Genomic DNA, 23,998 nt, shown 5'->3' with positions numbered 1-23,998 from the left:
TCTGGAGTGTGAAGAAGTTGAACCTTATATTCAGTGAGGAATCACCAACATTAAGCTGGCATAAAATTGGAGTACTGGCATAAAATTGGAGTAATACAGAAGTGAGCATCACATCTGGAAATGGGTCACCAAAGAATCTGTGTTAGACTTTTTAGTATCCGGACAGAATGACACCCGTTACATAAACTTTATATAACAGGAAAATCTTAACAGATTACTCGGAGAATTATGCTGCTACCTCAGCAGCATTTCTAATAGCAGGCAACTGATGCAAGGGACCTGTGGTAATCAGTCCCCTAAGGCAGGAAAGGCAATCCAGAGTGGCTTCCCAGGGGAATGCTGATCAGCACAGAGATCATTGAATCCTAGAATGGTTTGGGTGGAAGGGACCTTAAAGCTCATCTAGTCTCAACTCCCCTGCCATGGCCAGGGACACATTCTCTGGGCAACCTCACCACTCTCACAGTATAGAATTTCTTCCCAATAACCAATCTAACCCTGCCCTTTTTCACTTAAAGCCGTTCCCCCTTGTCCTACCACACACATCCTTGTCCAAAGTCCCTCTCCAGCTCTCCTGTAGCCCCTTTAGGCACTGGAAGGTGCTCTAAGATGCCATGTCCAGCTGCTTGAGAGCCTTGAGGTTGCAATGCAAACACCAGCAACACCATTTTCAGCACCACTCCTCATTTACCCTGGGTGAGAAAATCCATCCCATCTTTTCATCCTTAGCTAATTTCAATTAATTTGAGCTATGAATTGCAGCTCACATAGATCACAGGAAACTCCACCCAGTTGTTAATGGCACAGCAGACAACACACAGGCCCTCCCAGTTTGAATAGTGCTCCTCTTTCCATAGTGCCTCCAAACAAAGCCTGGCTCGTAGGAGTTCCAGTGACCTTGCAGATACCTCCCACACCCCAGTGGCTGACTCTATCAGGTTGGGTGCCTTTACCCAAGTAAGAAATTTCCAAGCTCAAGTGCCAAAAAAAGCAAAATTTCTGTGACCCTGGAGAGAGCACATCTGGGAAAGCAGCCCCTTCAAAGCTCTGGACAACTACAATATGGAAAAAATAATTAGTCCAAGAAATATCTTCCTTTGTGCATGGTGAAAAAGCACATGAGAGATGAAGAAATTTATAAAGTTTTCTGTATATCAGCCCAGCAAGATCAGGATACAGTTTTAGACCACGAAATATATGTCTCTAAAAGAGAGACTCCAGGGGAGCAACCTTAAGCAGGGCTGCCTAGGATCAAAGTGAAGACAAGCTACTACTTGTGGCATTAATGTTATCACGGGTTTAGGTGTGCTGAAGCAAAAAGAGTGCCTAAAACGTGGCTGGATTTGATCCATCCAGGAACAAATGATGGTGCCCTTGCAATGTCTGGAGGTTGTGAACACCCTCCAGCATGTACCAGAAAGAGTTATTCAAACAATAGCTGAACCCTGCAGTCAAATCCTCAAAATGTCTTTGCTTCCCCCATTTGAAGCCAATCCTCTCTACAGATGATTTAAATAAACCACAAATCCCAGTTCACCCTTCCCACCCATTCACTTGCCTGACCACCCAGTTGAAGGCAGGTTGGCTACAGAGCAAAGGTGTCACTGAACCAGAGCTTAAAGGACTTGACTTAAAACAAGTTCCATAGTTAAAAATACATTTGCATCAGGCTAAGCCCAGAAAACCACTTTTTGGCTGCAAAGAAACCACTAAGGAGTCTCACTGCTGTGAACACAAGCAGATGTTCGACTGCATCAGTTCTGCATTGGCTCAGCTATTGTACAGCTGTGTCCATTAAGGTGTTATTTTGCACCACACCATGGAAATGCATCTGGAAGACTTCCACTGCCTTGTTAAGAACAGGTTACCTGTGAGCTTTAAGAATCCTCTGAGCAATTGCATCGCCGATCTTGTTCCAGACAACTTTGTCATCAGCACAGCTAATAAAAAACTGGTTCTGCAGGAAAAGCAAGCAAAGCTACTGTCAGATGCTGCCAACAACCAACCAAAAATACTTGCATGCTTTGTTTCAGACCAAGAGCAACTAAAGATAGCTGGGTTTGTGTGCTATTGGAGTGGAGGCTTTTTTTAATTATGATTAAATGATATGTGTGTCTGTGCTTGTTTAAGGAATGAATTGGTCCTTATTAATCACACTCCTTAGAAAGTTCATGTAAAGAGCAACCTAAAAAGAGGCTAAAAAAAAAAATAAATAAAAGAAGAGAATAAGCATCTCCATTCAGCCAGCACTGAGTGTCACTCTGACACAAGAGATTCCTGCAGCTGAAGGCTGAATGGATGAAGAGCAGCCCTGTGAGTGGGAAGTTTGAGCATGCACAGGGGACACTGCAAAGCCTCAGAGGGGACAGGAAGACTATTGCACAGGCCATGAAAGTTGCTGGCAATTTTGCAAATAGCCTTATAAAGGAGAGGTCTATTTTTTCCAGACATATGGTCAGAAGGCTGTCAGGGTGAAACCCATCAGTTTGGCCTGAAGACCACTGAAGTTGATGGAGCTCTCTGAATTCATAAAAAATTAAGACCAAACCTCAAGAAGTAGAATGACCCTCCTGATGGAGGCAAGCCATGCCCAGAGGATCAGGACCCTCCTGCTTTCCCCCACTGCCACTCACTTCTATGTAGATGTAGTGCTTGCTGTTCTCTATCACGCTGATGTAGGCTTTGTGGATGGACTCCTCGTGGTATTTGATGCCAGCTGACCAGTCAGCAGCAGAGCGGATCACCTGGAGAGCAAGAGAATAACACCTTCAGCTCAGCCCACCCAGAGCACCACCACAGCACAGCAGCTGAATTATTTGAGAGGCAACGCTCTTCCCTGGCAGTGTTCACCCGTCAGGATTTCACTAAATAAGGTAATACATGCAATATTCGTGCTGCATTTGTAATCAGGAGAAAGAACATTCAAAAATGGTATTAATGCTTAATGTTTTGATTAAAGACATCAGTGCCCTGTTCTGTTGCTGTGTTCCTGCCCTCTCCCACCTGAGCACGTCCAGATGCAACAGAAGTAGCACAATGGAATTTTGTTCTTGCTTAAGGGCTTCTGATAAACTGCTTTTAAAACAACCTGAATTTCCAAGCTTTAGGTGTGCACATCCCATCAGTGACCTCCTGCCCAGCACTCCAAAGCTGGCCTTCAGCTGGGTCAGTGTGTTTTTCCCACAAACAGCCTGTACACAATCGTACACTCAGTCTGATAACACAGGCCGTGTATCTTTGTCCTCAGCACTCCAGATCATTTGTTTCTTCTGCTAAATTCTTGCACAAGCCAACCCATTTGTGATTGTATGACTTTTAAAATTTACAGTTCAGCTGCCCACGTTCATTTATTAGTTTTTACTGGAAATCCACTTTTAAAGTAGATCCTGCAAGATGCCCTGGGCATGTTCTGCCCCTCCCTCCTGCAGTTTTTGTGCAAGAGAGCCAAACCAATATAAGAAACAACCTTTGTTCGTGCTCTATGCCAGGCTGAGCAAGCCCCTCAGTGACCAGCATCCTATTCCCCCCAGCCAGATATGCTGTGGCACCTCCTCCTCCTGAACTTTGAGTCAAGAGGAAGCCACACTATGCCCCAAGTGACTTCTTCCTAGATGGAAATGTAGATTTTAATTAAGTGTTGGCAGAGTACGTGCTTGGGGGAAACAATTACTCATGATTAGCCTCTGTCTTTAAACATTGTCAAGACAAAACCATCGAAACAATAGCCTTAAAAATATCTCAATACAGCCATTATGCCAACACTCGGGGCCAGTCCCAGACAGGACAAGATCCAAGTGCTGAGGATCTGTGAAATGTGTGTGTCAGAACATGCAAAATCCTGATCTCTTGGGATCAACCACATGTGGGGATCAACCACTTCTTTCCTTGGAAATCCCTCCCATGGATTTCTTCTAATTCTCCATGTCCAGCTTCTGCCTTGCTCCATGTTACTCCTCCTGTTCCCCCAACATCCCTGATACCCTGTCCCTGAGCTCTGCTGGCCCTGGCATGGCTGACGACTCTCAAGGGCTAATTAATTACCAATAAGAAGCAGCAGGTAAGGGTTTGACCCTTTGGTCCAGGTGCTGCTTTCCTGAACCAAATCAATCCTCTTGTCTCCGGAGCACCTCTGGAAGTGTCACTGATGGGCGCTGCTGTTAAGGAGCACACGACTCCTGAGCTAATTCCTTCACCTGGACAGAAGGAGTTTTCTCCCACAGGTCACTGAAAAACAGACCCTGCAACTCTCCTATTGGGCTGCTCTCTTGGCCAACAGGAGGGAGCACTCCTTTCCAGCACCATGGCTTCCCAGCGCATCATCCACCTACCCTTCCCTGCCTTCCTCTTCACTCCTCCACACCCCTGGCTGCCTGCTGTTACAGAGCCATCATCCCTCTGCCTCATCCCAAAACAATGTCATGGCTCATTCCAAAAAGCTGGCACAGCATCACTCAAAAAGCTTATGTCAGGTGCAACCTCAAATCCATGCGTGGAGGGAAGAAGAGGTGTCAGAAGGTGCTGGCTGGGACAGCAGAATGGCTGTAAAGTGTTCCAGCTTGGACCTCAAAGCTATTTTTAATAATTTTAAAAGGTCTGCAGACACAGGGGCAGGTGAGGAGGTGGCAGGACAAGGCCACCAATGGCAGCATTGCATGGGTGCAGCATGCATCCCAAGGAACCAAAGCTGTGGCACTCACAGACACATACACACACCTGGAAGTTTCTTAAACAGGTCTTCCCATATCACTGATGTTCCATCTCACACTTCTGGGCATCTCCCCTTCCCTGTCAAGGTATTTAAAGTGAGCTGGTTCAAACCCAACCTATCTCCTAGGGAGAAAAGGCCTCACACTACCCAGCAGAGCACCTCCCATTCAGAGCTGGCATCTTTATCCTCCTGCCTCTCCTCTCCCCTCCCTCAAGCCTCTCAATAGCTTGTCATCCCTTTAACTTCTCTAACCGATACAGGGATAATAAATGTGATGTTTGCTGAGGGCTAGTGCATAAACCCCAAACAATCTGAGCTCTCACACAGACTTCAAAGAGGTAAGGGCATTAGCTGCTGCCAGAGCATTAAATTTTCATTGCATTTCCATCAGGAATGGGATGTTGCCTCACCACGTCACATCTTTTGCAACGCTGGCTTTGGCAGATAACTGCAAACTCTGGAGTGGAAATAGAGAGATGGAAAAAAACCTGGCACTGCCTCTGGCAAATGGCTATTTGACTCCTGCAATAATCAATGTACTCTTGCAAAAAGCACGTTGCTGTTGCTAGCAAAGCCCAGAAGTTCAAATTAAAAAAGATGAGAGACCATTCCCAACTCCTTTTCTTCCTTCCCAGACTGTACCTCCACAGCCTTTCCCACGCACGCTGCATTCATCCTCCCTGCCCAGGGGAAAGTCCTTGTCAGTGCTGCTCCTGCTATCCCCACCCTCCAAATATCCTGCTCCTCTCCTCTGACAAAGGAGAGCAAAACCAGATGGTACAATGAGGTTGGAATCTGTTGCTGACAGGTCAGTGGTTCAGGCTTGCAGCAACGTTGCAATCCCCATGGATCTTTTGTGTTCTCCCTTCCTCTGATCTGCCCACAATTGAAGACAGATTTGCAAACAAGGCTCAGAAACAAGAAACCCAGCAGCCAGGCTTTCCTCAATCACCCCACAGCCAAGGACAGTCCTGGGACGATGGATTTTACCTTAGGGCAGTAACTTCTGCCTATAAAGTCCCTATAAAGCATCAAAATGAGGATAATATGAATCTGGTTGTTGGCCAGTCACAGGATTCAATATCAAGAATAGGAACAATATTGCTCTAGTTTTTCTGGATTAAAAAGCTGGTGAAAGATTTTAGGCTATCTGCTTCTTTCTGCACTGGACTGTACCAGTGAAAGGAGATGTGAGCACCTACAACCCTCAGCCATGAAACTAATAAAGGACAGGCAAGAGGTTGATATTCCCATGACTGGAGGAAAGAAGCCACACGAGGGTGCCCTGATGCACACCCTGGAAGCTCCAGAAGAAGGCAACCAGGAAGGGGAGTTCAGATCCAGGCTGCAGGTGTCCTGTCTCCCCACCTACTGCATCAGCCAAATCTGACACCTCCATCTGGAGGAGAGCCTGAGCCACTCATGGACCCACAGCGCAACTTCAGGGATGTTCAGGGCACTTGTGTCATCTGGGGACTGGTGGAAACCAGGCCAGTGTGGGCATTATGGAGCAGACAGTCAAAATTTCTGTATGTGCATGCAAATCCCTGCCTCTGAGCTCAAGGAGGTCACCCAGAAACCATAACCCAGCTGCAAGCAGCCTGGGGACCTGCAGCCAGGCAGGGCAGATAAACCCCCCTCACTGCTTCCACAGGGCTTGGTGTTCCAAGTGCTCTTCCCCACCAGTTTTCCCTCATACCAGGAAGGCTGGTACATAGCAGGACAACATGTTTTCACCCTAATATCATCTAGTTTTATTTATCTGGCTACATGCAGGGCTGGGCTACTCTGACAGATCTCTAAAAGCTGCAATTTGACATAAATTAGCAATGAGCAAGGTAGTTTCAAAGGAATAATTTACAAGACAAACCTGCTCCTTTTTTGCTGTTTATGGCATCGCTGAGAACAGCCCCTCATTTCCTGGATGTATCAGTTATTTGCAATGCCCCAGAAATGTGGTGGCCAGGCTAGTTTTCCAACAGCTCTCCCATCACTCAGCACCGGTGTCTGGGGCATTCCACAGTCACCATTTGAGCTCCATCCTCCTCTCCCATGGGCTGATGCCCTGAGCCAGCAGCTCTGCAGTATGGACTGAAGGGAAGTTGAATCTTTGTTGTTCTCAGTCTAATTTCTACTTTGGGAACTGCTTCCAGTTCTGTAATCAGTAGAGCTTAACTTTTTGCTACAGCAAATCCCATGATTTAAAAGTTGCAGCTCATCTTGTGGTTAGAATGTGCTCAGGGGACACAAGCCCCATCACTTCCATGAGAACAAGATTTCCCAAGAAGCTGGTGTCACAAACACAGCCAGGGAGGCATTTACAGCCACAAGGAAGCACACTGATTCCTGAAGGAGGCTATTTCCCAACAAGCTGCAAGCATTGCTTTGGATGTAAAACACCCCAGACCCATGAAACAAGATCCCTGCGCTGGCCATCCCTCACACCATGCAGGGAGGAGCAGACAATGCCCTGGCAACTCACAAACCCAGAAAAAAGCATCTTATTTCACTAAGCTTTCCCAAATGTTGCTGTTTTCTGGGCAGACCTCTCCTTACGAAGAGCAAAAGCATGCATTTTTCCTGGTTTTGGTCTAACTGCTCTTACTTCATACATCTTTTATCCACACAATGGTTTTGCTGCTTCAGCATAACTATTTTGACTTTGTACTCTTCAACAAGTTCATATTTCTGCTGGGTAGCAGGAGTATTTAATACATGCACTCAATAGAGATAACTGGGTTTTAAATAGAGGTATCTTGGCAATTCTGACTGTGAGGATGATTGTCACAAACGAGACTGTGGGCTGACTGTGTGGAACTGCACAGGACCCACAGGGCTGCCTGGCTGCCTAATAAAATGCAGATGAAGTTCAAGGCAGAAAACAACAGCCCCAAGACTCCACTTAATGTTGGGCTCTTGCTGACCACTGCCCATCTCAGTAAGACCTCAGGGTCTGGTATACTGCTCTAAGATCTGAGATAAATACTCAGTGACTCAGTAACCTCAACCCATCAGGCCTTCACAAATCATAAAAAACAAATGTTAGGTGCTAGACGAAGAGCAGCAGAAAACAAACCAGAAAACCACACAACTACACAAAGTCATGGTGTTCCCACAACCTGAGTACTGCGTCCAGCTTAGTCCTCTTACCTCAAAGGTGGAGGTATAAATTAATGCTTCTCTACTGAAGGAGTTGCATTATTTTATTGTAATTGAGGATCTGAGCACCTAATCTGTGAGTTAAATTAAATAAGAGTTTTGCATTTTATAATTCAAGTTTTGCAGAGGGTCTGTCAGGAATCAACACCTCCTTCCAGGATGATGCAGAACAAGCTCTCATAAGAGTGTATGAGCAGGAGACCATCAACACCCACCTGGACTGTGGCAGGAACAGCATCAGGCACCTGATACTTCAACTCATTAGCAGTTTGCTGAGATTTTGGCAACAGGAATGGGTAGGACAGGGATCGATATTTGGGCTTCATAATCTGCGCAGGGGAAAAAACAGATAAAAAAATCCTTGAAGAGATTGCAACTTATCACAATAACATGAAGAAATAAAATGCATGCCTACAGAGGCTATGTGGATGATGCAGGGCTGTGTTTATCTCCCTGCCCCCAGCAGTGATGCCCACATCCCACCTTGGTGAAGTTCCAGCGCTGGATGAAGTGCCGGGCGATGTCACGAGCAGCTTTGCCGTGCACCGCGGAGGAGATGTCGTGCCAGGGCATCCTTGGGGTGGTGTATCTGTCAATGAAGTCTACAGGAAAGGAAAGCACATTTCAACTTCCTCAGACAAAGGACAGGAATGTGGAAAATCACAGCATCCCCTTCCTCTAACTAAACTTTCTGGGACACAGCACCGAGAGCCAGGCAGGTGACTTATGCAGTCACCTGCATCCACGTGCATGGATCATAACTTCATCACTGGCCCTAGAACCTCTCAAAGTCAGTTTTGCTGCTTCTTCCTGGCAGCCAAACAAAACCAGCCTCATTACCTCTGGCTTAAAAGCACGAAAAATATGGTTTGAGACTGAAAAGATATGAAAGAGAGTTTGGGAGAATGCCAAGTAAAAAGACTTCCAGGGTGCAAAGGCACTTACCAGCAAAAGGCTTGTCGAGTTGAACCCAGTCTTTAAAGACAAAGTTGCAATAGTCTTTTCCATGCCAGAACCTGGTTTCCCCAAGCAGTTCACCAACACCTGTCTTCAGGCTGCGGATGGATCCTTTATCTGTCCCGGGCAAACAAAAAAACAAAGACATGCTCCAAAGTCACGGTCGGTGAGAGACTCACCACCACAGAACAGCACTGGTGGGACCTGCCAGTCCCAGGCAGCTGAAGCTGATTTCTCCCTAGTATTCCTGTTGCTTTCAATGGATGCATATTAATATTTTTTCTTCCCTACTTTAATATTTGTTGTACAACCAGCACAGGTTATATATATAAGAGTCTGTTACAGAAACAAAAAGCAGATGCTGAATTCTTTATACGCTGGACAAAAAAAATCACCCTATAATCATTTGTCTTTCTCCAGTCTTATGACACCTAGATATTCCCATCTGGTGGAATCCACATCATTCATATCATCTACTGAATATATTTTAAAATACTAATGAACTAATTCCACCTTCTCTGCTAGAGGGTTTATTACTTTGCCTCTCTAGCAGGGTGTATCTTCTCTAACAGAACTAGTCTTTATTAACTAGAATGAGATGTTCGTGTTCCCTCATTAAGTATTGTGGGTTTTCTCTGTTTTATTTTGCTTTTTCCAAATAAAAATGTCATTTTTTCATACAAGTTTACATGTTGAACAAATGGATCCCAGGTTCTAAAATTCACCATGATTAAAAATGGTCTAAAATATTGTAGATAGGGATACTCCCTCCTAACAGGATCCCTTTTATAAAGGACATATTTTTGTGAAGGGAACTCTTTTTCCTCACTCTTTTAAAACCCAAAAATGTTGGCCTAGACCATAAAAAGTTAACTGGTATTATCTCCTGACCCTGAGAGCAGCCTTCACCTACAGTACCAAATACCAAATGCCAGGAGCACGTTAACCTGACCACATCACCAGGCAACCATAAAACAAACAAACCATAGAACCCCTTAGCACAAAAAAACCCCCACCTTTCAACACTCAACAAAATGTACACTGGCAGCAGCACAAGACTGGGTTACACAAAGCAAGCCCTGCCAGCGCTGCTGTGACCCCACCGAGCCGAGCCGAGCCGAGCCATGCCAAAAATGCCATGCAGCAGGTATGCACCACAGCTGCCCTGGGGAGCTTGAGCTTCTAGTGAGAGTCCAGGTGGAGCTGGGGAATTGCTGACTCAACATGCTCGAGTGGGACTGGGTGGGACACACCAACACACACTCCATGTGCCGAGCTCCAATGACTGTACAGTGACTCATGAGTGAGCACGAGTGACCACAGGGGAGACTGCACATCACTGCCATGAAGCAATGGAAACCCCTGGTTACCTGCCACTACTCTGTAACCAATATTTCATAATTGGCAATAAATGCCAGAGAGCAAGGCATTTGAAAGAGGAAGATATTGAAGAACTGCTCCTCACTCTGTACCAGAACTCAGGCATCTGGGTGAGGTACCACATTGGAACAGGGCCTTCCAACACCCGTCCGGAGATGGGAACAGCTCAGTGCTCACAACCATCCAGCTCCCATCTCAGTTGAGTGTGCTTTCCTTGATTTTAGTTAGGGGCAAAAGAAGGAATCCAAGTCTTTGTCAGAACATAGGTCTGACAGCAGCCACTCTGCTGTTTCCTCTCTCTGTTTGCGTGTCTTCCTGCATCAGGCTTACTTTTAGAATATCCAATGCAGAAGTTCCCAGTTCCAGTAACAAGCCCTTTCCTTTGCAGAATGAGAGCTGCTGAAATCATCACATACCAGAGCTATTTCCTCAACTGTTCCCTGCTGCTATTACTGCAAATTTTTTGTTTGTTTATTTGTTTGGGGTTTTGTTTGGATTTGGGTTTGTTGTTGTTTTGGTTTGGGTTTTTTGATTATTACTTATTTATGCTGCAGTATTTGTAGTTTCTGGAGAAGGCTCTTCTGCCAGGGTGCCCGCAGAGGAGGGATAAGGATGCTGGGAGAACAACAAGCAGCAAAGGCTGATCCTGGCACCCAACCTAACTCTCACCATAGTTATAATGCAAAACCATCAGCAGCTAAAGCCTGGAGGGATCCGCACCTCTGCCCTCCTCCACTTACCCTCCCGAGGCTCAGCGAGCCCCTGTTTGGATTCACTGTGGTGATGGAACATTTTCAGGTGGGGCCTTAAACTCTGGATTATATTCGGTTGACTTCTAGTGGGGCTAGGGAAACCTGCAGAAAGTCAAGATGCTCTATTCACAGTAAAAACACACGTCCACCTCTGCTACCCTGGTGCCTGCTCCTGTCAGAGGACACCTGGCAAGGCAGGAGCTCAAACGAGACATCACTTGGCTGGAACTACAAGTGACCAACAAGCAAAAGACCAAATTCAAGACTCAGCTGGTTTTAAACCAAACAGATGTAATGAAGTACAAAGCCATGGCTGTGTCCTGAGCTGGTTGCAGCCAACGCTCCAGCAAGTCTTCCTCCAGCCAGAGGCAGGAGTAAGATCTGCAGGGAGGGATGGGAATTCCAGTAAATTCCCACTGTGAGCAACATACAGCTTCAGGAGCTGAGGACTTTTTCAGGAAGGACTCCATGCTGGAAAAAATGTCAAGCTGATCCTTGTAATTTTAGCATTGAAGCCATTTTTAATTGGAGAATTAAAAGCTGCATTTCAGTATTCAACTGTTGAATAGTCTCTCCTCTCTAGTAAGTAAGTAAATTGGGAATATTACCATTTAAATGAACTGATTTAAACCTAGGTTAACACTAGCCTATGAAAGGGGATAACCCCACTGAGAAACTGTTTAGCTTGCAACAATAAACGCAAGCTGAAAAATTAAAGATTCAATTTTCTCTTGCAGAAACAAACACTTTCCAACAATATAAACATTAAGAATCATGTATCATGTCATCTGATGGCTCATGACAATTGCTAAATAAAAAATCCACGTAAAACCTTTCCTGTGTATTTTGCAGTGACACAAATTTCTATACGTAGCCAATATTCTGATGGTTTAGAAACTCATCAACTTTCCTTCCTTAGGAAGAACACATTACCCTAGAAATCATGTGAATGTGCACATACACCCACCCACCCACCTCCACACACGCTTTATATACATTGTTTAGTGGAAGATCACATCATCACTTACTTGAGTCACTGTCGATGCTGCTGACGCTGTCAGCATGGTGCATGCCGTGTTTGTGGAGATGCTTGTAAATACTGAACCTTGAAAACTTTCTGGATTTTCCTACTCCTTTCATTTTTGACATGTCTGGGGCATCATCAGTGTTTCTCTCGAACAAGTGGCTTTCTGGGGACAGAGTTTGAGACTGCAGTGGGACACGTTCAGACAACTCCGCTGCAGACTTAAGAGACAGAAGACATGGCTGTAGGTGATGTTCAGACAGGTTGCCCTTTAACTACAGATTCCTGTGCTTATCAATGCTCAGAAACAACCACAAGACAAATTTTGCTCTGTGACAGACACACCTTGGTGGCAGGTTTTTTGGGGAGAGCCTGTACTGAGGAGGCACTCAACAGGAAAACCCGGTAATTCTAGCAGCATTTGATTCCATAAATTTACTCTGAATTATTACTCCCCTTCAAATTCTCTTCAACCTAAACCTCTCAGATTTTTAGAGACGTGGTTGCATACAGACCTTGCATACAGACCCAGGTTATCAGAAAGCTCAGCAAACAAAGCAGCTGCTGAGGGCGCGAGTATTGAGAATTTCATAGCACTCTGTGACTGCTTACTGTGCATTTCTAGCTAAGTTTTATTAAGAAAAGAAATGCTGCCCAGAGAGGTTGTAGATACCCCATATCCCTGGAAGTGTTCAAAGCCAGGGTGGATGGGGCTTCAAGCAACCTGGTTTAGTGGAAGGTGTCCCTGCCCATGGGAGGGGGTTGACTCTACATGATCTTTAAGGTCCCTTCCAACCAAAAACATTCTAAGATTCTAAGAACACAGACTTCAAATTGTGAATGCTGCTCCAAGCTGCAGCGGGGAATCCAGCTGTCTCTCTCGGTGCCCTAACAAGGGCTGGTCAGCATCCAGCCCTGGAGAGTCATTCAGTGCTCAGACACTCCCTCCTTCTCACCGCTGTTTGTCTCTGAACCTCCTGAACCCAACCCTGTGCTCAGGAGGGGACACAGCCTGTTCAGCCCCGCTGCACACCTACTGCACAGGTGTTGACCATGGTCACTTACTGCCAGGTTGGCCGTCGACACCGACTTCACGGCCGTCATTCGCTTCACGCTGCCCACGTCGGTCAGACGGTGCTCGTCGTCGTCCCACCGGCCATACGCCAGGTCAATGCCGCCCACGAACGCCACCGACTGGTCCACGATGACCAGCTTCTCGTGGTGGGCCCAGAGGTACACAGAGGAGGACACGTGGTCTGGGTGTCTCATCACCTGCGGAGAAAACCAGCACTTCAAGCTCAGCATCGCTGACGCATTTAAATCCCTCCTGGACAGAGCTGTCCAGCCTTTTTTTTTGGCTGCTCGGGGTGACAGGGGAACACTGGAGTTGTTAATGGGTGCATTCACACAGACTGCTTGATTACTGAAGCTACTCAATTCCCCACTAGCTGGGTCAGCCATACTGGCAGGCAGGTGCTTCCCCACAACACAGGTCTTCCCGAGCAGAAATGGTTACTGATGTTGGGATAGGTCACACCTATGACAACAGTTTCATAAGAGGACCATAGTCAAGGAAACTTTCAACAAACTATGCTTTCAGTAGAGCTGTAATAGCTAAGCTTTCAAACACAGAGCCTGCTCTAAAAGAAAACAACATATTGGTGATCTGAGTCACTTCTTTGGTTGTTGCCACCACACAAGTGAAATGAGAAGTTGGCTGGGTTTTTTTCCCCCATTTAAAATCGGCAAGTTGTTTGCCACTTTTTTATGAGATTCTTTTTGACATGTGTTTATGGCACAGAAATTCCTGTATCTGAGCATACAGCGTATAGTTTTATTTTTTTATGTTAGAGCCACTGGACCAACTTCCTGGAAAAAAAGCTATAGAATTTCCACCTGGCTGCTCCCAAAACCTGTAACACAGCTAGAGTGTATCTTCCAGTTAGACCTTCCGGTCTTGCTGCGAAGATGATGGTGAACAGATGCTTCCCCTCACTGTGACAACTGATCAAGTGACAATAAATGAATTATTCTAGCATAACATATATCTTATTGTTCTTTAAGATGTATATGTCTCTAATTTTAAGAGATTGGATCTAGCCTTATCCACTGGTTTGACTGCCACAGCTCATTTTCTGCTTGGTGCCAAAACAGCAGCGTAACAGCACAGGACAGTGCAATGCTGTTCATCTGTGATGGAAACATTAACATATCCAGTGTTGACTCTCATCATTCACGTTTGAAGAGAAATGCTGAAATGAGGCAACATTCTCAAAGTGTAATTTTCCATCTGATGTAACCCCATTAACTTGTCACATGAAATATGCTTCTTGTGAATTAGACAAATAGTTGCTTTGGCAAATATAAACTAAGCAATTTTATGTTCCACTAAAATCTATAGAAATGAAGTTGCAGTCACTACACGGGCATGTCTTCTCAGACTATTCCCACTGTAATGGTGGGAAACACTCTTCCAGCTCACATCCAAATACACTGGGGTCAGCACTAGCCATCAAGAACAGGTAAATGCAAATGTCCTCCTTACAGCAGTGTGCACTTACCTTGATGTTTGGATGGAGGCGCATGAGCGTCCGCTTGCTGTATTCACTGTTGATCCCTAGGGCAAGCTCCACCTCTTTGTACAGCATAACAAAAATTCTCACTCCTTGTTGCTGTCAGAAATAAAAAGGAACACATGCTACATAGGCACGTCAAATGGATACGAGGCGAGGAAAAGCTAAGAGGCAGCAAGGACGATGGAAATGCAGACTGATGTTACCTGCTCTTGACTATGCCCTTTCAGACCCACCATGGTGACCCCACAGCCTGGAAGGACCTGCACTGCTCGGGAAAGCTCTTCAGCTCCCCGAGGAGGGTTCGGTTTGTGTGTGAAGAGCTGAGCTGTGCCAAAGCCCACCAACAGGTCATTCCTACAGTAGCTACTTTTACACACCCTTTGAGGTGATTTTGCAAACATGATTCACTCCATGTATAATCATGCTGCACACCTGCACTGAAGTTCAGTGTTCTGCTGCCTCGTGTTGCCCTGAGGTTTGCCCACAGTTAACTGTCTCTGCAGGACTACAAGACTCATGTGGTCATATGGACATCCCTCACCTAAAGGGGATGCTGCCAACTCAAAACCAGCAAAGAAGTTCTTTCTGCTGGTAGAGGTAAACAAGCTCCTGGAATACAATGAGCAGTGCTAAAAAGATGGTGCTTTTTGTGACCAGCATGGTATCTGTGGGAGGGTTTCTAAACACACTTGTTAAAGTAACTTCAAATGTGCCAAGTACGCCCCAAACCTTGGAATATACTGGTTACACACTGGGACACCTTCACTTGCCATAAATCAGCATGGATTAAAAATTCGCACTGGAGTTTGACAGCATAAACTTGGGACCTAAACATTCCATAGCCTTTTAAGTTCCCAGTCCCATAAAGCAGCTACTGAGAGCTTAGGCAGTCCCTAAACTGTGGATGATATTCTGCTACCCACTGCACCCAGGGAAGTCCCAGTCAGCACTGAGCACACAGAAAGGACAGCCTTACCCCAACACCTTAACACCTGCATGCTGACTGCCCTGTGGAGTCAAGGAAATACCACAAGTGACAGAACAAGCATTTCCAGGAATTGACCTTAAAACACTCCTCACTCTCACAAGGTATTTATGTCCATAGGAAAATGCATGACAAAGGCAAATTCTTCCATTGATTGAACATATTCTGTGGCCAGGTTTCATTCGCCAGAAAATAAGACTACTTCCAAGTCAACAACAGTCAGACACAAAGAACTCTTACTTTTGTAGGTATGTGGAGGGGTGACGACTGTGATGACAGTTTGCAAAGGGAAGGAGTCAAAGACTATTTCAGCATGTCACAGAATTATAGAATGGTTTGGGTTGGAAGGGAACTTAAAGACCATCTTGTTCCCACTGCCTAGATCAAGTTGTTTAAGTCCCATTCAGCCTGGCCTTTAACACTTCCAGGGATGGGGCAGCCACAACTTCTCTGGACAATCTGTGCCAGGGTTTCATCACCCTCACAGTGAAGAATTTCTTAATAATACCTAATCTAAACCTGTCCTCTTTTAGTTTAAAGTCATTCAAAGTTAAAGTCCATGTCCATATGGACTCCTGCCCTTCTACTACAGCAAAAGTTCAAGAGATTTCCCGGCCATGCTTTACCTTCTGACTCACTGATCACATGGGAAAAACTCCTTTGAGCACCGGTGTTATTATCAGTTGAGTTACAGCCCACACTCATAAACACACCACAAAGTTCTCAGCCTTTCCCTTACTTCTAAATTACATATATCACATGGAGAGCACGAGACAGCAACAGGTCTTTGACCTCACCAGGAACTGGGCAGTCATAATGCAAGGCTGAAGTGACCCAAACTTGGGGCAATCATAGGATCAGAGAATCATAGAATGACCTGGGTTGGAAAGGACCTTAAAGATCGCTTAGTTCCAATCCCCTGCCACGTACAGGGACACCTTCCACTAAGACCAGGTTGCTCCAAGCCCTGTCCAACCTAGCCTTGAACACTTCCAAGGATGGGACATCCACAGTTTCTCTGGGCAACCTGTGCCCACACTCTTTCAGCCTGAAGCCACTGAAGTTTGAAGGATCTACCCTTCTGCCCCCAAGCTCTTCCAAAACCCAAATGGGAGGTGTAAATCAAAACACGTAGTTTTCCGAGGCCATCTGATATGAGGCTTGGCCAACTTTAACTCTCATCCCTACCAAACTAAACAGTGCAAACGCTGCAGTCCCAGTATGACCCTGTAACTGGGTGGGTGCACAGGGCTCTCTGCAGGGTGAGGGTTGCAGCTGGAGCTCACTTACTGCCTTCCTCTTGAGGATGCAGTCCAGCCGCCAGCGATTTCCTTCCACAACCGGTCGTTTCATGAAGATTTCTGGGCTCAGCCTAAGAAGATAAATGAGTGGAAAAAACATAGCATATGCAGCCTGCAAACAAAGCACTGGCCTAAATAATCAACTTGGGAAGCAAAGAAATCAAAGTTTAAATAAAGTGGATGTGAAGGCTCATGTCCCAGAGTGATGCATTCTCCAATATACTGCTCTTTGTTCTTTAATAACAGAGCATTACAGAAGGCAGGGGACGTGTCCAGCACATTCATCTTAGTATTTAACAACCCACGAGACCAAGTGTAACAGTGATGTGTAAATAGGGAAATTTGGACTCTATCTATGAAAGAAAGATGCAACAAAAGAAAACCCCAAGGTAGATTTGAAAGAAATGTGCAGACATAAAAAATAAATAAGAGTGGGATTTCAGTTCGCCTCATACTTGGGCTATCTGAGCAGCACAGATTTGTACTGAATTTTCCTTGCTGCCTAAAGACAAAGCAATCGGATCTCTCAACAGGACATTTTATTGATTGATAGCTTTAAGGATTACAAGAAATAATTAAGCAATCTCATCTAACTCCTGCAGAGCAAGGTGACAGAATTTCATTCCTTTACTTTTGTATCAAGCATGGGAACTTCTGCTTAAACAAAGCATATTGCTACATCCTAAAAACATGCTTCTGACAACAGCATTTTTATCGTATACTCTAAGTTTCAGATAAGTTTTGGAATTCCATGGTACATTAAAAATTGTCTGAATAAAACACTAAGAAAGAGACAACGGGTCTGAAATGGGATGGTTTTGAATTGCCACCTGATGTTGCATATGGGGATCCGGGAGCATTGGGCTTAATTGTGGTCATGGTAGGAAACAGATTTATCCCAGTAAATGCGAACATCATATGTAGCTTACTTATAATAATTTCCACCTAAGAACTAATTCTCCCAGTTCTTAGAGGCAGTGGATAAGTAGCAACAAGAAGTTTATTTTACAGATGGAGAAAGATAAGCACAGAGGTGCTTATGCCCAAGGTGAAGGGGACATCTGAGTCATGTCTTGGGATCCTCCCATCCCCATGGTCCAGGCTGGCTCAGGCAGATTAACCTCCAAAAAGACAAGACATGGGCAGTCACAACCAGTACCCAGCCAAGAAACTCTGCCAGAGGCTGTGAGAACACCCTGTCCTGCCTCAAACAGGAACCAGAGCACTGCCTAAACACATTGAATCACTGGTTAAGTAGTGGGCAGAGCCAGGTCCTTCGGCAGCCACACAGCTCAGAAAGGGCAACAAAACTCCCCTCACCCATTATCTTGATCATTTAAGAGCAGACCAAAATCACAGCCCCACAGGATGCTCTCATTGCTGGCATGAGGCTTCCCAACACAGCGAGGAGCTGAAAGGAGGATCCCATGGCAAGAGCACTGTTGGAGGTGTTTGAGCATCCCTGTTCCCTCGTACACCGAAAGCCACATGCGCCCCTCGGGTCTGCAGCGATTTACGCTCCCGACGAGCACCTCACAGGGCAACATTTGCAATTCAGGTGGTGCCTCCACGCAATTTCAGGCATTTCCATGGAAGGAGACAACCAAGCTGTTGATGTGAAGCATGCGCTTTTGCTGCCAGCCCTCCTGAAAAGGCCTTTGAATGCAACACAAGGAGAGGTTTGGGTGTGCTGCCAAACCATCTGGCCGCACGGCTCGCTGCCATACTGTAGGGCCCCCGAACAGTGCTGCATTGTCGGCAACGCCCCGAGACAGACAGCTGGTCAACACCCAAGTATGCAAGTACGAACCACCAATCTGTGATGAAAATCTCCTCCTTAGCAGCTTCCATGGCATTGGCGACGTCCTCAAAGTACCACTTCGCATTTACATACCTGCAAAAGCAAACGCAGCGTGAAGGTTTGCGTTTCCCCCCCCTTCATTAATCAAAGTACACGGCTGAAGAGAGATGGGGTTCTGTGTCAGTGCTGTTTACATTCTCTTCTCAAAAGCAAACACAAACCTAATATCAAGAATCAGGATGACACGCAGGGAGAATTCATTGCTGCTATTAGTAGCTTGGTGAAACAGCACAATAAGAGGTTATTAAGTGCCACTTGGCACTTCTGCCAACCACACTCAATATTCCTGGATTTTGCTCGAGGTTCAAGACAGGTTTGTCACTCAGGAAAGGATGGTGGAGTGGTGTTTTCTCTGATTTACAGACACTACTCGGTCAGCAATTGCTGCAAGGCAGAAACTGCAGCAAAAGCACCATACGAATTTGCTTCCAGCTAGAATCCAACTTTTGAGGTGCTTCTGGGCATGCCTTAGTGCAATCAGGTTGCACTGCAGACAGAAGGATTACTCACAGGACTGCTGTGTGCATAACGCCCAGTCACCCTCTGACTATACCCAAATTTGCATTTGTTGATTCTCTTTTATTCCCTTTATCCTTACAATGACAAATACCCAACGTGTTCAAATTCCAGCGAAACTTAACGTTACGAAATGCTATTAGCTGTGACGCGAACAGCAGCAAAGCGCTCCCGTCACCAGCCCTGCTATTTCCTTCCTGGTGGAGAAAACCTCGTTTTTTCACAACTTCTCTAATTATCATCAGTCCCCACAGCTACCAAAGGCCGCCGGCTCTGCCCGTCAGAGCTGGGGTGATGCCAGCAGGTGACAGCACCCACAGCACCGAGTGTCCCACGGCCTCGCCGCGCTCCTCACCACTTGGCCAGCGTGTTCTCCTGCACGGCCGCGTACGAGCCGAAGCGATGCTCCGTGAGGAAGTCCTTGCCGTGCTTCCGAATGAACTCATCTATGCCCTGCCTCCACCACTGGGCATGTCTGTAGCTGTTACACTTCAAAATCAGCGACCTGTAAAACAGAGGACGCGCAGGGCAGGATGCTGGAGCCACTTTTGCTTAATTGGGCTGCTCCTCGCCGTCTATCCGTGTTGGTAAATGCATATGCATCAGTCATGTTTTACTTAACCAAAAAGTATGGGCTTTGCTTTGCTGTTTTGCTTGCAAAAGAATACACAGCACTGAGCTGTTCCGAGTGACTAACAGTAATGCACTGCCAAGCATAAAATACCCAGATTTAAATTAATAGCATCAGCTTTGGAGCTGGAGCCAGCTAATGTTGTATTTTTTGAGACACGAATTTACACTGTGCGCTAACATAAAAATATTTAATATCTCTTTATCCCAACTGGCATGGCTTTTGGGTAATACTTCATTGAGATGCAGAAGGAAACATCCCTGCTTGCAGCATAAAAGGAACACAGCACCTAGAAAATTACCTAAGCAGTTGCTGCCAAACCAGGCTGTGCAACTCAACAGTGCACCGTGCCCTCAGGCCCCAGCAATAACCGCAGGGACGGACAAACAGCAGCTGAGGCTCCAAACGCCTCATTAAGATATCGGAAATGATCAGCATTACGGGCCAAATCCCCACAGGTCTGAGCACACCAGCAGCAGCAGCCCAGCCCCAGCCCTGCAGGAAGCGGAGCTGCACCATCAGCCCAGCCCCTTGTTAATCCCTCCTGCAGAGGAATATCGATTCCTCCTCAAGAAAGCAAAAGCAGACTAAGAGGGGCTAAACAAAGCCTGTTTTCTTACCTAGAGAGATTGTCAATCTGCAACCCATATTTAGTTTCTGTTTCTTTCTGGCCTATCTTGATGTTGAATTCCTTATCGACCAGCAGGACAAAGGAAATGGCCCCCGAGTCGGGCTTCATGTACAGCAGGAACGAGTCCTTCACCACCAGCCACCTGTACGGGCACAGCAACCACGTCACCTGGATTTCACACCCATGCCAGTTGTCAAAACATAAGTCATAAAGAAAGCTAATAATAAAAGGGGAAAGTGTTTCCATCAAAACAAGGCCAAATCATTTATCAAGGAAAGGAAAACACTCCCTAAATAAACATACCCCTAACTAAATGGTAAAATTTCTTCTCAGGGGCTAGACCAGGGATGATTTTCTTGAGCAGAAAAGTGTCTATTTTATGAACTTGTGTAATGAGTTTGAATTCAATGTAAGACTTTTAGAGTTATTTACACGACTCCTTTTTACAGAGTCTCTGAAAATACAGGTTTGCTTGTTTAACAAAACCCATGAGAAACTCCCTGTTTATAAACCTCCCAGCACCAGGCAAGGTGCAACAAGGATGTCCCCATCCCAGATTTTAATTCAGTTTGCATTCTGTACAGGAGTTATTTGACATTTCTAACAATAACTTTGATGCTAGGATCACTTTCACTCCTATCAAAATATATGAACGAGGCATTTTGGAAAGCTTTCATTGCCAAGCAACAGGCACCCCGTTAGAAACACAAGAGGAGAGATGACCGGCAGGTTTTACATAAATACTGTAGCCTGAAGGCAACTCTGGAAAAAACACATTTTTTACTGTGAATGGCATTTCTAATTTTTTCTCCCCCTGTGGCGTAGCTGGGGTAACCAGCCCCCTCTGTCCCACACAGGTCTCCATCACCAGCCCTTCGCCTCATTCTTCTGCACACTCAGAAATACACAAAGCAACACGAAACACTGCAAAAATCTGTTCATTCTTGTATCTTTAGTAACAGCCTCAAGCTCATCTACTTCCAGATCCCATAATTTTTTCTTTCTTTCAGGGCTCTGAGAGTTACCCGGCATCACCTCTCATTTGGTGGCAAAATACCTGCCCTCCCTATCTGGCCCATAGTTCTACTCTTAAGCACCCCACAGAGTACATTTCCAAGCACTCCCCTTTCTGTTTTTCCCAGGTAGCTCTACAAGCCCAAGAAGTCCTACCCGTGCCCTTTCACAGCATCACCCCACTGTCCACCTCCATGTCCTAAAATCCTTCATTTAAATAACCCTCTCTGGGGAATATTACTGTTATTTGCTTCGTTATTGATGCATAAGCTGTCAGTCCCCATGGGCCATGATGGGAATTTGGTGCCCCTCTTGTGATACTGTGTACACAATCCCACTCAAACACTTCTCCCACCCCATTTTTAGGCTCTAAAGGAAAATGAAGATCCATTGGAGCTGGATGTGCTACTGTCCCCCCTAAAGCCTGAGCTCTGCATAACACAGAGATGAGTTAACTAAGGAGTATCAAGAGGAAAAGGATTTTTTTCTCTATAAAAGAGAAAAAGAATTGGTGACAATTTAGTGATTTGACCTGAAGGAAAGTCACACCTTTATCTCCTTATGCACTCACTATCGACATCTGTAAAATTACATTAAGAAATGCTGGAAAGACTATGAAGAAATAGGACCATTTGTTCACAAGAATGCAGAGAGGTTTTGTTGGAAAAGAGAATTATTGAAGATAAAACTAATGACAGCCCATGGGTGATGCTAAAATCCAAAGGTAGGTAATGCTTGGGGAAGGTCTATTGACCAAGAAACTGTTGCTGTAAGGCAGGTATGGGCTATTTGGATTTTCAAAAGAGAAGACTTGCAGGGGAAGGCCATGCTCCAGGAAATGCTCCCTATATTTTTTGGGTAGTTGGTAACACACATATTCCCCCAAAGCACACATCTCCCCATGCTGTGGCCCCAGGCAATACCAAGACCTAACACAGAAGGTAAAGGGATGGGGACAATAAATTTTGTCTGTCTGCAGCAGGAAGGGACATGGGAACAGCATGGCTTGTGAAAACTCCCATGGAAACACTGGGATTTAACTACCTGCAGTAATAAGGAAGAGGGAACATATTTAATGCCAAGGTTAATTGCACCAAACAGCTCCTTACTACTGCAGGTCACGTCTGATTTAATGCTGCTCTGCACTGGTCCAGAGAGTGTTTCAATTAATTGATTTTCATTTTGTAAATTGAGGAAGGAAAGCTCAGAAAACAAAGCTGGAATATGCCCAGGGCAGTGGCACCAGCCACATCCCCTTCAGAAGGCATGGAGCCACCGGTGCTCCCACAGCAGGGAAAGCTGGGAACAGATTGGGGGGTTATTGCCATTTCTTCCAGCTTGAGGCTGTAAGAAATCCCACTTTTCCTCTGGAGTAACATGACCCTTCTGTGAACTCCAAAGCAGAAGAGTATGAGGGGGGAACACCCTGCAGACCCTTTCAGCCCGAAAATCTGTGGCTTTTATAAAAAAGCGAGAATCTCCCTCATGGATTTTGTTGCAGAAAAAGACAAATGAGCATTTCTGTGTGCCCGAGGAGCACGTGGCAGCCCCACCTTCCCCACCCCAGCAGTACCTTTTGGACCAGCGGTAGCACATCCTCCCCTGGCCGCAGCAGTTCAGGCCAGGGATGCGGTGGCCCCCGGAGCGTTTCATGATGAATCCTTCTCTGTGAGGACAGAAACAGGGTCAGGGTGGGTGACACGGCTCACCTGGAGGTGCAGGGGGGGCTTTTGGGTGGAGGGTGCTTGCTGAACTCCCCCCTGCCTCTGTGCCCAGGGATGGCTCCTGCCACCTCCAGCTGCACCCAAGCAGCCTCTGTGCCATGACCGGAAAGCTGGACAAAGGGCAAAAATAATACCCTCCAGAAGGAAATAAAGGAGATTTAAGAAATGCAGGGTGCTTGTTTATGGCACAGGAAGCAGAAAAACAAGGGGCTCAACAGGCTGCAGGGAGGGAAGGGGAGAAACCCTGTAAGCCAGCCCATGTCTCGCAAAGCAGCCTGCTCTCAAAACTATTTCCCCAAATTGTACCATTTCTGTCTGAACAGTAATAAATTTTTCTATCTGGATGACAAAATATTCTCCAGTCAGTTACTGGTGAGAAAGGAAAGCTACTAATGTGAACAGTGTTTATTTATAAAGCCATGCTCTTAGTGAATCATAACTCACAAAGACACAGCTCACAACTCACATGCCCTTTGGTCCCAGGTCGTGGATGAATGACAGCTGGCTTACTCCAACAAACTCCATCTGGGAAAGAGAAAGAGATTCCCCCATCCTTCAAACTGAAATCCACAAAATACTTTGCTTCGTTGAAGTGACTTGTCATAAAGACAGAACCTACAAGATCCTGAGCAGAAGTTACCCACCACTGCCTAAGCATCTTCAAGAAGACCAAGAAAAGTAGTGTGGTTGGGTTTTCAGTTTGTTTATTTTGGATGTGCTTTGGAGAACACACTTCAGGCAACCAGGACAATCAAGCTCAAATGTATTATAGGGACCTA

The 23,998-nt window shown here is 45.8% G+C and overlaps 1 protein-coding gene across 3 annotated transcripts in view; it reads right to left on the bottom strand.

Annotated features, from left to right (window-relative positions):
• The window catches only part of PLD1 (phospholipase D1), a 62,434-nt gene that overhangs the window by 11,928 nt on the left and 26,508 nt on the right, over positions 1-23,998 (bottom strand). For 2 of the 3 annotated variants that reach the window (XM_027685469.1, XM_027685470.1), the window contains 15 exons: positions 23,686-23,744; positions 23,069-23,161; positions 20,471-20,623; positions 19,575-19,724; positions 18,653-18,736; positions 16,832-16,913; positions 14,542-14,652; positions 13,046-13,252; positions 11,985-12,201; positions 10,945-11,058; positions 8,813-8,941; positions 8,351-8,469; positions 8,083-8,196; positions 2,634-2,744; positions 1,869-1,957 (listed from right to left, as the gene is read on the bottom strand). In XM_027685469.1, the coding sequence (XP_027541270.1) occupies positions 1,869-1,957; positions 2,634-2,744; positions 8,083-8,196; positions 8,351-8,469; positions 8,813-8,941; positions 10,945-11,058; positions 11,985-12,201; positions 13,046-13,252; positions 14,542-14,652; positions 16,832-16,913; positions 18,653-18,736; positions 19,575-19,724; positions 20,471-20,623; positions 23,069-23,161; positions 23,686-23,744 (1,832 nt within the window). The remainder of the gene's footprint in view (positions 1-1,868; positions 1,958-2,633; positions 2,745-8,082; positions 8,197-8,350; positions 8,470-8,812; positions 8,942-10,944; positions 11,059-11,984; positions 12,202-13,045; positions 13,253-14,541; positions 14,653-16,831; positions 16,914-18,652; positions 18,737-19,574; positions 19,725-20,470; positions 20,624-23,068; positions 23,162-23,685; positions 23,745-23,998) is intronic. The other variant, XM_027685471.1, reaches the window with a different exon arrangement.

This window comes from Neopelma chrysocephalum, unplaced genomic scaffold, assembly GCF_003984885.1.
Source record: "Neopelma chrysocephalum unplaced genomic scaffold, ASM398488v2 Primary Assembly neopelma1_69, whole genome shotgun sequence".
Taxonomy (NCBI): Eukaryota; Metazoa; Chordata; class Aves; order Passeriformes; family Pipridae; genus Neopelma; species Neopelma chrysocephalum.
Note: the sequence above shows the minus strand (reverse complement) of the source record. Positions and strands in the feature narration are given on the sequence as shown.